General features: G+C 41.9%; 3 protein-coding genes across 3 annotated transcripts; 2 read left to right on the top strand and 1 right to left on the bottom strand.

The window, feature by feature from the left end:
- Positions 1–282: 282 nt before the first annotated feature.
- On the top strand, positions 283–1,866 carry LOC124013598. The gene is made up of 5 exons (XM_046327916.1): positions 283–414; positions 638–736; positions 994–1,238; positions 1,415–1,481; positions 1,580–1,866. The coding sequence occupies exons 2-5, from the start codon at positions 638–640 to the stop codon at positions 1,595–1,597; spliced, it is 429 nt and encodes a 142-aa protein (XP_046183872.1). The 5' UTR covers positions 283–414; the 3' UTR covers positions 1,598–1,866.
- A 49-nt stretch (positions 1,867–1,915) lies between these two features.
- On the bottom strand, positions 1,916–7,387 carry LOC124014082 (PHD finger protein 23B-like). The gene is made up of 5 exons (XM_046328783.1): positions 6,834–7,387; positions 5,543–5,574; positions 5,319–5,411; positions 4,505–5,138; positions 1,916–3,898 (listed from the first exon to the last, which is right to left on the bottom strand). Exons 1-5 carry the CDS (start codon positions 6,859–6,861, stop codon positions 3,705–3,707), a joined length of 981 nt encoding a protein of 326 aa, XP_046184739.1. The 5' UTR covers positions 6,862–7,387; the 3' UTR covers positions 1,916–3,704.
- A 627-nt stretch (positions 7,388–8,014) lies between these two features.
- Positions 8,015–10,344, top strand: elp5 (elongator acetyltransferase complex subunit 5). The gene is made up of 8 exons (XM_046328784.1): positions 8,015–8,367; positions 8,465–8,525; positions 8,625–8,705; positions 8,813–9,024; positions 9,213–9,388; positions 9,489–9,584; positions 9,676–9,776; positions 9,872–10,344. Exons 1-8 carry the CDS (start codon positions 8,313–8,315, stop codon positions 9,978–9,980), a joined length of 891 nt encoding a protein of 296 aa, XP_046184740.1. The 5' UTR covers positions 8,015–8,312; the 3' UTR covers positions 9,981–10,344.
- Positions 10,345–16,740: the final 6,396 nt, after the last annotated feature.

Consider the following 16,740-nt stretch of genomic DNA (forward strand, 5'->3'; position numbering starts at 1 on the left):
CAACGATGGCCTAATCATTACCTCATCTTTCTTCCTTAGTCCAGAGGAAGGTGGAGGGTGGAAGTGGTGTGTGTGCGTGCGTGTGTATGAGTGTGTGCATGCGTGTGTGTACATATGCGTGCATGTTGGTGCGCGTATGTGCAATTATCTAAAGTCCTGAACCGCCTAAAAGCTTTGACCCCAAGTTCAGCCATGGCGAGGCCGGGCATGAGATATATGAGATATAATTGTCACGTCTGAAGTCCCATAGTCTCCCACACACCCCCCTTCATCCTACTCCAATATAAACCCACCCCAACCGCATGCCTACAAATACCCTTAACACCAGCAGTCTGCAGAGAAGTCAGAAGCCAACAACCCAGAGGAACTAAATCATTTGCACCAACTATCTTCACAGAACAGATAAGTCTTAAGGTGAGTACATCTTTGATTGCACTCTTTCGTTGACATTGTGGAAAATCTTTACATGCGTTTTTTTCACGAGAACATTTTTGTGTGGTATCAGAATTTGAGCTACTTCAGTATATTTGGATTGTGTTACCTATTTTGCAACACATCAAGTCAACAAAAGAATGATGATCATCATCCAATAAACTGATGAATGTCTAAAATATAATATTTTCTGTCTGCCATACAGATGCTTTACTCAAGGTGTGTGTTAGCTGTCCTGGGACTTTACCTGATGTTGAGAGACTTGTCTGCCTTCCTGCTGCCTGATATGCGGAGACAGAAACGGGTAAGGAAGTTACACATGCTCAGTGGATTTTCTTAAACAGTTTAAACATGGATAGTGGCAAAAAATATCCTTCATCTTGGAAACACCATGATGCCATTCTTGTATTGCTTTCATAGATAGTTGCTCGTTTGTGTGACTGGTGCATCTACTTCAATGAAAATAACAAGGTTTCAAATAAATACAGATTGGTCATTTTATACAAACTGCATTGTCATGTGCTGCTTGTCTGAAAATAACCTCCCCCTCCATGTCCACAGGACGTCAATTGGCTGGACCAAGAGTTCTTCCCACACCTGTCTGAGGTCTCTGACCTCGCCAACCTTTCGCCACCCGGAGACGCCGGTGAGATGACTCGGGATTGGGAAGAACGTAGTTTCCAGTCTGCCACCTTCCTCGCCCCTCTGGAACGCATATCCACCTCCGGGGAACGCATCCCCACCACTGTGGAACGCATCTCTGTCCATCATCACAACCACCACCGTCGCAAACCCAAGGACAAGAGGTGAGAGAATGGAGCAGTGGGCGATGATGTAACAACGTTGAGACAAGGAGTATCCGCTGATGTAATATAGTAACGTTGTAGCACTATATTAGTGCTGTGTACTTGCATCACTTTAGCTACCAAAGAAACAAGTCCAGTCTGAGTTATGTAAGATCTTTCTCTTCCTGTCACTCCAGGAGGAAGGCAACAATTCCCCTGGATTCTATTGGAAGCGGCCTTATGTCCAACCAGCGTAGCAGAAAGGTGAGAGCACAGAACAAGGAGGGATAGCCTGACCATCTGTTTATTAGGATGTTTGTCCAGAATGTGAACCAGCTAATGTGTATCTGTTTGTCTTGCAGGATGAGCCAGAAGGCTGAATGAAGGAGCAACAATAACAGCTTCCAACCCCTTCAGTCTCATCCAATATTAACTTTGTCTTACAGTCAATCCAAATCCAATCAGTTGTTTTGTAAAGATGCACTCCCAAAAATATGTTATAACTATTTATTTATATTTAAGATGCTGTACTAGTGTACTAACCTGCTTAGATGTTTGGGACTCATCCCCCTCTAGTGGTTCTGTAAGTATGTACAATGACAAACACATCATGTGTGCCTAACTTCAATAAAATGCATTCCTTACAATATATGAATCTACTTTGCATATATTGGAAAGATAAGATACAACACAGGTGCTCCCCCAAAAAAGAAACATTTTTATTTTTCAAGCTACAGTTAAAGAAAAACAATATCAGATGCCGAAAATATAGCATTTGCTTGGCTCTTTTCCCCTCTCTTTTCACTTTCACATATGTACAGTCATCGAAGAACAGGGTATATACAGAAAATCGAAGGGAAAGATGGTGGTGAGAGTACATTTGCTTTTTGGGGACTAAACATGACTCTCCCACCAACAAAAACAGGTAAAACATACCAACATAAACTGCCACGAGTCCACGACTCCGATATCAACTGATTTTTCTGTACACTACAAACAGTCAACTTTGTTTTTCGAATGAGAAGATCATGAGTGGAAGAGATTTGTATGCTATTCTGATTAGGGAGAAATGTCAACCAGAATTTTCTGAAAAGTTAACCAAAAAACAATAACATGAAAAAAACAAAACGTTTTACAACCATTCATGCAAAATGATGTTAGAGCCACTTCGACAAGGTAAACTTTCCCACCACGACAGTTCACAACAATGACATATTTCCAAACCAGAAGTATCTTGATGAAAAACAACATACACACAAAATGTAAATAAAAACAAAACAAGCATTATAGAATGAATTTGAAGGCTGTAGCCATGTCAAACCGTAACCAAAAGGGCAGTCATAGGATGCCATTGTCATGCTGAGGGAACTCAAAGTTATGAAGCTGTGCTGTAGCAGATGTCTGTTGACAAAAAACAGAAAGGGCAAATAAATCAATAAATACTTCTGGATATGGGCTGCATCAAAAACACTTTACGGCACAGCCCTCAGTTTGAGTTACAGGCTCTTCGCAGTTGCTGAAACTAAAGAAATTAACTTTCCAATGAAAAATAACACCTCAAAGGGGTGTTTGGTTTGGGCTCGCCTTTTAAAACGTGCACTCTTGTCGCACCAACTGTCTTTGCATATGTCAATGGAATAGATTCAACATTTCAGATTTGATCTGGTATTTGTTAGAATCTGAAAACATCCAATGAGAGACATCTCATAGGGGCTTAACACTCAGTGATAAGGTACTGAGTGTTTTATTAGACAAAGAAATTCATAAACAATCGCAAATCGAAAGCTTACACGAGAAAAAAGTAGCTACAAAAACAATCAAATAAAACGAGAGCTGCCCTTCTAACACTAAAAAGAGAAACTTAAGGACAAAAATAATCAGGAGTATCCGTTTTCTTTTCAGAGAAAGAAGGGGGTTGTGCCTGTGTCATGGTGTAGCAGTCACATTGCATTGATTACTGGTTGCAGAGGGTCTCACAATAGTTAATGTACCATTATAAAATACTAGCTTTTTTCCTTGAACGTTGACAGACAGAAAAGTTGTCCATTAATGTCCTAAATAAATAATTCTCTATAACTTGTCATGCACCTTATGCTATGACCTTAACATGAAAACCAGGAGATGGATATCTGTTTGGGAGTCTAACATTCCAATGAAAAAATCTCAATTTAGTAAGAATACCGAGCAAGAGAAGCATATCTATTTGTATGTTACAGATAATAAAGAGATCTCCCCCCAATGTCTTCCTGTTTTAGCCCAGTTTTCACAAAGGCAGAAAGTGACAAAGAACCTACATGAATAAGTGAGGATAGTGATTGTCAAAAAATAACACCTAGAAAACTAACGATACAGTTGCTGTCCAGGTGAGGATTAACAATCAGCTGCATGATCGCAGAAAATAACATGGATGTTGTAGTGGAACACAGAAAATAGGGTATATTGAAAAGGGATATAGGAGGGATATAGTCCCTCCCACCCCCTCTCTCTTTAGGGATCTTTCTTTTGCCCCGACCGTCGAGTGTCCCTGCACTTGTGGCAGTAAAAGATGTCAGGGACGTTTGACTTCTTGATCTTGGCGCACGACAGATGGACCCACACGCCGCACTGGTTGCACTCGATCATGGGTCGCCCTGCAAACGGCTTGCCGCAGTAACAGGTGATTAAGTCCCAAGAGTCGTCACCTGTGTGAGGAAGGAGGGAGAGAGAAAAAAAGAGGTAAGAGGGGGCATATCATATTGGGACAAGTAGCATTGGGTTCAGTGGGCACCTAACAGGGGCAAATGTTTTCAAAGAGAAGAGGAACTTCAACTGTTGTTTTTGTTGAGGTTTTATTTTATGGGCCCCTAATTACTTATTTACTTAGAAACTACATGAACAGAGTAATTACATAGTTATTATCCATTCATTATTTATTGGTTACATGATGACTCAAGCTCCAGAAAGTACCAATCGTTACCAAGTTGTTTCTCATTAAATACAATATTTCCCCTGACGTGATTCCTTATTCTACATGTCAGAGAGGCATGCTTGTTCAACATTACATTTTTTTTTTTTTATCTGAAGCATACAAAACATTGTGTCCTGCTGAACACACCCCAGGTATGAGCCTCTGGTTTAGAACTCACGGAACAGACCAGTGCATTAACATTGATGAATTACATGCCAAGCATATTACCAGCCATCACAGCAGCCATAGACCGACACTGAAGTGATGCATCTTGTGTGAGGAGATTACTGCACTCGCGTTTACAACTTGTCAACGGCGTGGTCAGTATGAAATGACTTACCCGACTCCACCATGATGTCCTCATCAGCGATCCAGGTCTCGCCTTCACTCGAGCTCATTTCTGCCTCCCGGTTGGACTCCTCCACCTGAATCTTAGCCAGCCCCTGCATTCCTGGTGAGGAGACCCCGTGCCCTGTCAGGTCATCTCGGACCAGGCGCTCCCCGGGATGGGCATGGCCCGTCTCAGAGTCTGTCTCACTTTGGGTGGCCGAACTCTTAAGCTTTTTGAGGGCTTTGACCTGCTTAGGGTTTTTGCTGCGCTTGATACGGGCCCTCTTCTCCCCGCCGCTACTCCCGCTTTCACCCCCGCCGCCAATGGCAGAACCCATCGACAACTTTTTTAGCTTTTTGTCCTTCTTGCGCTCTGCCTTGCTGCCTGCCTGGCTGTCGTACAGGGAGTCTTTCAGGCGCATCTTGTCCAGCAGGGAGCTGTCGGAGTGCATCCGGCGCATACTCTTGCCCTTGTTGGCGCGGGCCTTGCGGACAAACGTGTGGATGGTGTGCAGGTCGTTGCCGCCGTCTCCCCAGCTGGCCCCCAAGGAGCTGCCGCCGCCTCCTTCACCACCACCCCCACTTTCCCCTGACGCCCCTGAGCTGTGCGGAGAGCTGGAGGACGCTGGCGACCATGGACCTTCCTACACAGCCACAGGTGTAGCAGAATAAAAATAAAGAAAACAGTACAGAACAAACAATAATTGATGCATAGGGTCATAAATGTTGTTTAAAAATGTGGTAAGTTCTCAAACCCTATTAAAAGACACACACACCATCAATAATGGGGTAACTTGATGTCCTGGTGTGCCTAGTTATCCTACCTCTTTAGGATTGGGGATATAGCCTGCATATGCCAAGACAAAGTTGCAGAACTTGTTAAAGTCTTCTACGGTCCTCTTTCTCCTCTCTGGAGGCTAAAGAGATAAAAACAATGGCATTCACACAAATTAACCAAGCTAATAAGTCATGCATACAACACCCAAAAAATTGTGAACAGGATCAGAAGGGGGGATTAAAGTAAACGTCACATCAGAAGTCTATTTACCAGAGTATCCGTTTTGCACTTCAATAACGAATCTGTGTGGAAGAAAACAATATTACTATAATCTGTTCAAATTTGTAAACAAAGTCATTACGTATAAAAACAAATACTTCATTATCTCCACTAATCCATCGGCAGTCAAGTATTGTTAGCTGCTAGCTTGCTGTTGGTCTATTTTTGTTCGGCCTTGCGATGTATCTATTCTAGAGAATATAACGATAACTAGCTAACATTAGCAATGAAGCATGCAATGAAACAACAACCAGGCAATGATTCAAAACGCCAAGTCTGCAACCTAACGTAGCAGAGTGGCATTTCTATTCTAAAAGTAGCAAACTAGCTAAGTTGATGTCTAGCCTCGTGCTGCAACGTCAGTCAGCAAGGATAACGTATTGCCTTTTTAGATAGCCAACTAAACGCTAGGCTAAAAATGTGAATACCTTCTCTGCTCACAAACTAGCCAACTACCGCCAACAACGTTGTCGTGGTAGTTTCTACCAACGGGTGACGCAAAGTGAATACGGTTTAAGTTATCCATGGTTGGCTATGTTGGCTAACAGTAGCTCGTTAACAAACGTGAAACATACATTGTGAGCCAACATTAGCTCACGGCTGCGATGGCGTGGGAGCCTCCCGAGTTTTGAACATGGCTAGGTAGCTAACAGCATTTGGCTAACTAGTTACAGTAGCTTGTTAACCAACGAGCACTGTTTGCTAGCTAACTAACGTTAGCTATTCGAGACATGTTAACGTTAGCTATTCAAGACATGTTAACGTTAGCTATTCAAGACATGTTAACGTTAGCTATTCAAGACATGTTAACGTTAGCTTGCTGGCGAAGCAACAGACATTATGGCTCCATTTGCACAAACTTCTAGTTAGCTAGCCAGCGGTTAACATACCATTAGCTACCAATGGCATGGTTAGTTAACATACATGTGCTAACTAGGTACAGTAGCATATATATATATATATATATATATATATATATATATATATATATATATATATATAGTTATCGTTACTGCATAAAAAGGATAACTATGTGTATATAACTATGCAAGCTAATTGACGTTCTCGACTGTTAGTAGAGATGTAACAAACTTCGCTAACTAGTAAACTGCCAGGTAATGTTAACGTTGGATAGCGTTAGTTCGCTAGCCAACTAGCATGGCGATTGAACAACCAACAGTTGCTTCACCGAAGGAGGATTTTTAACAAAACCGAGAATGTCTGCCAACTAGCAATGAACTCAATATAAATGTACTATGTGAACTGACACTTTTAAACGTACCTTGGTGTTCAGACATTATTTCAAGCATTGTCGCCTCAGCAACAAGGCCCGTGATGGTAGCTACCAGGTAGCTCTGTGCTTTTCTCCTGACTTGACTACTGACTGTGCGGGAGAAGCCCAAGCCAAAAACGGAGTAGTCAACACCACTCTTCGAAGACAAGCGAATTTATTAGGAGTTTTTTGGCTTGTTTTCTGGATAGCTTAGCCGGCAAGGTACCGGGCTAACCAACAAAAAAAAATCAACAATAATTCCGATTAGCCCGATTAACAAAATAGCTAGCTAGCTAATTGCTAATTTCTTCGTCACAGCAGCTATTGCATACATAATCCTGGCAATAAAACTACTTTAGTTAACTAACGAGATAAGTCACCGGAGAAAAACTGCAGCAGGTGCATCCATTGTATAGGACAAAAACATTCAGGTAACATATTTTTTAGATGAAGTTGACGTTGTTCCATAACACGAGCAACAATCGACAAGAGTTTAACTAAATATACGTCTAGTCCGTCAAGCCCCTTGCGCGCCTCCTCGAGCCATCAGCGATGTCAACTGATTGCAGAAGCCCCTTGTGGTTGCCACAACGCAGTGACAGCTCTGCGCTTTGCTGGGTAGTGTAGTTTAATGTGTGTATATTCCTCTTCATGAGGACGGACGATAAATCCCTAAAACTACTCTACCCATGTGCCATTGCACCTACCTGAGGTTTATTTGTATCTAACTCAGTGGTCTGTAAAGCAAACATGTAAAAATGGTTTATTGCACCAAATACAACCACCACACCATCCAATTTCAGTAAGACCACAGTGTCGTTTCACTAAGATTGTAATGCCTGTTCTCCGAGCATTATCTGCAAGAAAATGTGGTCAAATAGAATTCTAAACTTTTGACAGTTAACAATGACCCTTTCAATGTCAGAAAACATGCGCAAAGAAAAACAAATTGTCTGCATCTACCATAAGAACCTTCATTAGGCCCCTGCAGGGACCATCAGAGGGGTATATATAAAGTAGTATCAACGAGTTAACTTAGATACGTATTTTTGGTTGTTGAGTCAGTTAGACTATGCGCATTTCAAGGTTATCTTTCAGGCAGGCTTGTATAAATCATGTAAGAATCAAGTTTAATTTACTACATTAATGATGTCATGACCAAAATATAGACAAGAACGGCATCATGCTCAGGCGCAAGCGCGAAAGGGGATACAAACCGGATGCTTATGGAGCATTGAGTTTTCCCTGGCACGAGCTGCGTGACTTGTACATGGAATACAATCGTACAACTTCTTTATTCTCCTAAACGCAAATTTCGGTGCTCCATCTATGTCCAGCTGACAAACGCTTGTCATGAGAATTGTCGTCAGATTTGTAGGGCAGTATCAATATTTGAAGGCGGATGAAGAGGAATCACACGTAATAACCAACACTCTTGCTTCAACGTTAGCTAACTACCTGGGCAGCTAGGAAGCCTGTAACGTTAATATGTTGTTGGAAGTTTTGCAAGGAACAGAAGCGGGAGGATTCATTTTGATACAAGGTAAATATACTTGCTGATGGTAAACTCGTCATTGTTTTCAGAACCACAGACATTAGCTAACTGACTAGCTTTTTTTGCCTTTGCGTTACTTTGACAGATTCTGTGAATTACTGTGGTCGACACCTCCTGAAAAGCTGCATCAATACAGCACTTAAACGGTAAATAACTTAGCCGTGACATGAACGTTTCCACTGTTATCTAGTTCGTATTCATTTAGTTTGTGTGCGCTAATGTCATACCAATATATTGTGTTTCAGGGAAGAAGTGGTCCATGTATTGGGGTTTGAAGTTAGTCAAGAGGAACTCAATGATGGACTGGACAAAACATCTGCACAGAGGTGACTAAACAAATAAGAAACTCCCTTTAGATGGGAGTCAACACAACGAGCAGATTTCTTGAGATAAAGCGTTAACTTTCTCATGTTTTCCCCGACTTTGAACATAGGCTGCACTTTCACAATGCCTACTCTGACCCTCTCGGCTGGACCGGTAATTCACCGTTTACGGTCCACCAGTTTACCCTAGAGGACATCGGCACTCTTCTCAAACAAACATCTCAGGCCAAAGCAGTAACACTTGTCATTGACTCTCTGTCATGGATTTTGAGGCATCACGACCCTGCTGCTATCTGCCAGAAACTTCAGGCTCTCAAAAAAGGTTTGTCATCGTATTTATAAACACTGTCTTTCTGACTTGACCAGCTCTGTTTTTATTTCAGCGCTGCAGAAAGAGGTTAGCTAAGTTTCTCCAATTGCATCTATATTGATGCCATGTTGTACATTGAAGTCAGTGAAATTGTTAGGCTCCGGTTCAGTTCAGGCTCCACTTTATTCACTCGTCTTTAGGTGGAGTTGTGAGAGCTGTAATTGGTCTGCTGCACTCAGACCTGCATCAGCGAGGCACTGTGGGAAGCATATGCCACTTGGCTACCTCAGTCATCACTGTGGCCCCAGGGACCAGAGGACTAGGGGCCTTCGCCAAAATAACAAGACGCACCAAGTCGGGCAAGCTTATGCAAGATGTAAGAGCAGTGGAGCATGGAGTGCTGCTGGTTTGAATTGAAGAATTTAACTGTCTTAGCCATTTTCTGCTGATTTGAAGTGTTGTGTGTCTGTTAACAGGAGGAGATATTCAGCATCAATGAGGACCTGACCGTTACAATACAGAGCAAACGCAGTCATCCTGGAAGCACACCGATGAATACAGACGAATCTGAGGTAGCACACCTGTATTGATTCCTGACATGCACAATGTGAGAATGATAAGGAAAAAGCCAATGGTATTGTATTATTCTCTTGTTTTCCCCAGGTGGATCCGACAGCCAACCTGACCTTTAACCTGCGCCTGTCTGATACACAGAGAGAGGCCAAAGAAAAACTGCCGCTTCCCTTCGTCTTCAGTAAAGAGAAGTGAGATTTTGTTTTCTGCCATGCCTTTTCTATCCATGCTGTCTTGCTACTGTCTGATGTGTTTTATCGAACTCTCCCCATTTGTCTTCTTCCAGGAAGTCAGCACTTCTGCACCCGGGCACTGGTTCTGGACGGATCCTTTACGAGCCTGATGCCAATGATGATTATGACCAGGAGGATCCTGATGACGACCTTGATGTCTAGAGGACAGGCTACTAGCCATGTAGAGCACAGCTTCTTGCAGTTAATGCCACTTTTGGACATTTACATGCCGGAAACTACAATAATAGTCTGGGTTCCTGCCTGAGATATTTATTTTACTTTCCCAGGGGAGATTTAAATGAAAGTTTAACAAAATACCAGGCTTACCGAATGCCAGTGTTTGCAGTGGAGGAAGTTTATTAGGGTGGAGTCTGTAAGTATAGGAGATATATTGCTTGTTACAACAATCAATTCAGGAAAATTTCAGCGGAGGACAGAATGACGCTGAGATCAGATGCCGACAGCCTACAACAGGTCTCTGTTTAAATAAAGGCTACTGTTTGCAGTTTGTCTGTATATTTTCTAACAATTTAGTTATTCTTTTGTAATGAAAATCCCTATACTATCACATTTGTAATGTCTCAAATTCACACCTTTTTTTACAGAATGCTTACAGTTTCTACTGCAAACCACTGGTGTGTGAGCTTGAGTCTGTGGCCCTATTGTTTGGTTCTACGCATGTCTAGTAAGACCCAACACATTAACCACATGAACTCACATAGACTTATGAATAATGATGAAATAGTTCCTGTAGTTTGTTGCTACTTTTAGGCCTTTAAATGAGCAACTGAGTACTTGTGATGGCCCTCAACGATGCAAGTGTATACCAACTTAATAATGGTCAATAAAAGCTTGGCCCTGGTCTACTCTAAAAACAATCAACAACATCGCTGGCATGGAATAGTCAGCAATGAATATACATGAATACAACTTCAATAGCTTGGCTGGACTTCTACGTCATCATCAGAGTCGGCTGGCCCTCGCTACATATTCGTCGCCAGACCCACTGGCTCCAGGTCATCTACAAGTCCATGCTAGGTAAAGCTCCGCCTTATCTCAGTTCACTGGTCACGATGGCAACACCCACCCGTAGCACACGCTCCAGCAGGTGTATCTCACTGATCATCCCTAAAGCCAACACCTCATTTGGCTGCCTTTCGTTCCAGTTCTCTGCTGCCTGTGACTGGAAGGAATTGCAAAAATCGCTGAAGTTGGAGACTTTTCTCTCCCTCACCAACTTCAAACATCTGCTATCTGAGCAGCTAACCGATCGCTGCAGCTGTACATAGTCTATTGGTAAATAGCCCACCCATTTTCACCTACCTCATCCCCATACTGTTTTATTTATTTACTTTTCTGTTCTTTTGCACACCAATATCTCTACCTGTACATGACCATCTGATCATTTATCACTCCAGTGTTAATCGGCTAAATTGTCATTATTCGCCTACCTCCTCATGCCTTTTGCACACAATGTATATAGACTCTCTTTTTTTTCTACTGTGTTATTGACTTGTTAATTGTTTACTCCATGTGTAACTGTGTTGTCTGTTCACACTGCTATGCTTTATCTTGGCCAGGTCGCAGTTGCAAATGAGAACTTGTTCTCAACTAGCCTACCTGGTTAAATAAAGGTAAAATAAAAAGTGCTGACAATATTAAACAACACAGTGCTTATTGGAGTGGCAGGTAGCCTAGTGGTTAGAGCGTTGGGCCAGTAATGCAAAGGATGCTGGATTGAATCCACGAGCTGCCAAAGTGAACATTTATCGTTCTGCCCCTGAACAAAGCAGTTAACCCAGTAGGGTGTCATTGTAAATAAGAATTTGTTCTAAACTGACTTGCCAAGTCAAAGATAAAATAAAAAAAGATTATCTGTGTATTTCACAATGTTTATTCAGGGTAATAATTGCAGGTGAATAGTGGGGAACTGCCACTGAGAATAAGGCAGGACAAACTTGCATTAGTGTACTGGGTGAGGTTGAAAGGGAGTTCATAAGGACATGCAGTGGTCACTGCAACTGGGGAATGCTGGGAGCAAGGAATGGGTAAGCAGAGGGTGTACAGGTGGACAATCGGCCAGAAGGTGGTAGAATTATGGACTGGGAGAGAGATTGGGTGACAATTGTGTTGGGGAACATTCCTCTGTGGCTGCTTCCAAAACCAAGTGTAGATGTGGTTATGAATGGGGTGAGGATGTGAGACGGTGTGTGGAGAGATATATAGATAATCGGTTTTAAAAAGTTTAACGGATATTTATTGCTTCAAAGGATCCAGTCAGTGGTAGGTTGGGGGGCAGGAGTGTATGTCCCAGATTTCAATGTTAGTGTATGTAAGCGGTTAACTGATTATGTGTCAGTGTATGCGGCCGCGTTTATGGCCTTGACTTTAGGTTTGAGATGGGTGGAGGAGATGAGATGGAGTGGTGGTAAGCTTTTGCTGGGTTCCCGCCCATGTGGGTGTGAAGGGTAATGAGAAGACCGATGTGGTGCCTAAGAGTGTTGCGAGGAGAGGGGGTAGATATTCAGGTCCCACTGGACGGCCGGGAAGTCCTTAATCCAGGCAAAAAGGCTTGATCTTTGATCTTTAAAGGAAGTGGGATGTTAGTAGTAAGGGGAGGCAATTTTATCACATGTACCGGTCAGTAAAGGAAGAAGTGGGGAGTATTGGATACAGGACAGAGGAAGTTGTGTAGAGTAGACTACGGTTTGGGCACACATGTTTGAATGCCACGTTGTGGATAATAGGGAGACATGAAACCAATCTGTGTGATGACTGTTTAGTGGAGGAAACGGTGGAGCATGTGTTGATATTTTGTGAACTGTATGACGTAGACAGGGAGAGATTGTGTGAAAGGGTTAAAGAGGCTGGACGGGGTTGGGGTTTGCATGGTGTAGTGGGGGGAGGGAAGTGGTGTCTAAGGTTCTATTTCACTTTCCTAAGTGGAACAGGACTAATGAGGAAAATTTAATGTAGGTAGGCTGTAACACGCCACATACTCCAGTACAGTAGGTGGCAGTGTTTGCACCTTAAAAGTTGTGATCCACCAACTCAACCCAATCACACATAACCAAAACACATTTTTAGAATCCAGAGAGACACAAAGTATATTACGCTATAGACAAGTTACATTTTGAAGAAATTCAAAATCCAATCAAATTGTATTGGTCACATACCAATATTTAGCAGATGTCATTGCGGGTGTAACGAAATGCTTGTGCTCCTAGCTCCAACATTGCAGTAGTATCTAACAATTCATAACAATACACACAAATCTAAAATTAAAATAATGTATTTAAGAAATAAATAAATATTAGATTGCGCAATGTTGGCGTGACATTGACTAAAATACTGTAGAATAGAATACAGTATATACAGTTGAAGTCAGAAGTAATTTAAAACTCGTTTTTCAACCACTCCACAAATTTCTTGTTAACAAACTATAGTTTTGGCAATTTGGTTAGGACATCTATTTTGTGCATGACACAAGTCATTTTTACAACAATTGTTTACAGACAGATTATTTAATTTATAATTTACTGTCTCACTATTCCATTGGATCAGAAGCTAACATACACTAAGTTGACTGTGCCTTTAAACAGCTTGGAAAATTCCAGAAAATTATGTCATGGCTTTAGAAGCTTCTGATAGACTAATTGACATGATTTGAGTCAATTGGAGGTGTACCTGTGGATGTATTTCAAGGCCTACCTTCAAACTCAGTGCCTCTTTGCTTGACATCATGGGAAAATCAAAAGAAATCAAAATATTGTACACGTCGACACATCTGGTTCATTCTTGGGAGCAATTTCCAAACGCCTGAAGGTACCACGTTCATCTGTACAAACAATAGTACGCAAGTATAAACACCATGCGACCACGCAGCCGTCATACCGCTCAAGAAGGAAATGCGTTCTGTCTCCTAGAGATGAACATACTTTGGTGCGAAAAGTGCAAATCAATCCCAGAACAACAGCAAAGGATCTTGTGACGATGCTGGAGGAAACAGGTACAAAAGTATCTATTTCCACAGTAAAACGAGTCCTACATCGAAAAACCTGAAAGACCGCTCAGCAAGGAAGAAGCCACTGCTCCAAAACCGCCATAGAAAAGCCAGACTACGGTTTGCAACTGCACATGAGTACAAAGATCATACTTTTTGGATAAATGTCCTCTGATCTGATGAAACAAAAATAGAACTGTTTGGCCATAATGACCATCGTTATGTTTGGAGGAAAAAGGGAGAGGCTTGCAAGCCGAAGAACACCATCCCAATCATGAAGCACGGGAGTGGCAGCATCATGTTGTGGGGGTGCTTTGCTGCAGGAGGGACTGGTGCACTTCACAAAATAGACAGCATCATGAGGATGGAAAATCAGTCAGGAAGTTAAACCTTGGTCACAAATGGGTCTTCCAAATGGACAATGACCCCAACAATACTTCCAAAGTTGTAGCAAAATATCTTAAGGGCAACAAAGTCAAGGTATTAGAGTGGCCATCACAAAGCCCTGACCTCAATCCCATAGAACATTTGTGTGCAGAACTGAAAAAGCTTATGCGAGCAAGGAGGCCTACATACCTGACTCAGTTACACCAGCCCTGTCAGGAGGAATAGGCCAATATTCACCCAACTTATTGTGGGAAGCTTGTGGAAGGCTATCCAAAACGTTTGATCCAAGTTAAACAATTTAAAGGCAACGCTACCAAATACTAATTGAGTGTATGTAAACTTCTGACCCACTGGGAATGTGATGAAAAAGATAAAAGCTGAAATAAATCTCTCTACTATTATTCTGACATTTCACATTCTTAAAATCAATAAAATTTCAACCAAATATATTTATAAAGCCCTTCTTACATCAGCTGATGTCACAAAGTGCTGTACAGAAACCCAGCCTAAAGCTCCAAACAGCAAGCAATGCAGGTGTAGAAGCACAGTGGCTAGGAAAAACTCCAGAGAAAGGCCAGAACCTAGTAAGAAACATAGAGAGGAACCAGGCTATGAGGGGTGGCCAGTCCTCTTCTGGCTGTGCCGGGTAGAGATTGTAACAGGGCATGGCCAAGATGTTCAAATGTTCATAGATGACCAGCAGGGTCAGATAATAATAACCACAGTGGTTGTCGAGGGTGCAACAGGTCAGCACCTCAGGAGTAAATGTCAGTTGGCTTTTCATAGCAGATCATTCAGAGTATCTCTACCACTCCTGCTGTCTCTAGAGAGTTGAAAACAGCAGGTCTGGGACAGGTAGCTCGTCCAGTGAACAGGTCAGGGTTCCATAGCTGCAGGCAGAACAGTGGAAACTGGAGCAGCAGCACGGCCAGGTGGACTGAGGACAGCAAAGAGTCATCAGGCCAGGTAGTCCTGAGGCACGGTCCTAGGGCTCACGTCCTCTGAAAGAAAGAAAGAAAGAAAGAAAGAAAGAAAGAGAGAGAAAGAGAGAATTAGATGGAGCATACTTAAATTCACACAGGACACCGGATAAGACAAGAGAAATACTCCAGATATAACAGACTGACCCTTGCCCCCCGACAAATAAACTACTGCAGCATAAATACTGGAGGCTGAGACAGGAGGGGTCGGGAGACACTGTGGCCCCATACGACGATACTCCCGGACAGGGCCAAATAGGCAGGACATAACCCCACCCACTTTGCCAAAGCACATCCCCCACACCACTAGAGGGATATCTTCAACCACCAATTTACCATCCTGAGACAAGGCCGAGTATAGCCCACAAAGATCTCCGCCACGGCACAACCCAAGGGGGGTTATCCTAACTGACCTAAGACAGGGAATTTTTACTTGGATTAAATGTCAGGAATTGTGAAAAACTGAGTTTAAATGTATTTGGCTAAGGTGTATGTAAACTTCAACTGTATATACAGTACCAGTCAAACGTTTGGACACACCTACTCATTCAAGGGTTTCTCTTTATTTGTACATTGTAGAATAATAGTGAAGACATCAAAACTATGAAATGACACATATAGAATCATGTAGTAACCAAAAAAGGGTTAAACAAATCAAAATATATTTGAGATTTTTAGAATCTTCATAGCAGCCCCCCTTTGCCTTGATGACAGCTTTGCACACTCTTGGCATTCTCACAATCAGCTTCACCTGCAATGCTTTTCCAACATCCTTGAAGGAGTTCCCACATATGCTGAGCACTCGTTGGCTGCTTTTCCTTCACTCTGCAGTCCAACTCATCCCAAACCATCTCAATTGGGTTGAGGTCAGGTGATTGTGGAGGCCAGGTCATCTGATGCAGCACCAGCACTCTCCTTCTTGGTCAAATAGCCCTTACACAGCCTGTAAGGGCTTTATATTTCCATACTTGTACAAAACATTTCACTATGTAAACAATCACAATACAAATGCTCTAGAATGAAATTTTCCAATTCACAAAAGCAACATTAATTACATATTTAGAAATACTATTACAAGGTTAACATCGGTGAAAGATCATGTAAGAGACTTCTCTGACTTGATAATTTAGCAGAAATGTGTGTGGATTAGTTCTCCCACACTGCCATTTCATATCAAATGAAGATGCCCACCGAAAATTTGCAGCAGCGGTAAACTTGCTGTTAATAATTTCTTGGACTAAATCGTCGTTACATTTCTTATTTAATATATTGATGCCATTAATTTATACACTATCACTGTAATTTAGTGCATGTAATGAAAAGCTTGATCGATCTATCAGTTAAGTAACGATTCAATTGGGAATAGCTTTCATTAAAATGTCATATTCCTTACACAACATAACAAAGTTAGATTTGGCTAAACATTCATTGTAAGTATAAGGATTACCTTTGTAATTTATAAGCTGATTAAACACGAAGATGTTATTGGAAAACCAATTGTGAATTTTTTATTTTATTTCTATATTTAATATCACTATTGTTGTAAATAAAC

Source organism: Oncorhynchus gorbuscha, linkage group LG25 (assembly GCF_021184085.1).
Source record: "Oncorhynchus gorbuscha isolate QuinsamMale2020 ecotype Even-year linkage group LG25, OgorEven_v1.0, whole genome shotgun sequence".
NCBI classification, from domain to species: domain Eukaryota; kingdom Metazoa; phylum Chordata; class Actinopteri; order Salmoniformes; family Salmonidae; genus Oncorhynchus; species Oncorhynchus gorbuscha.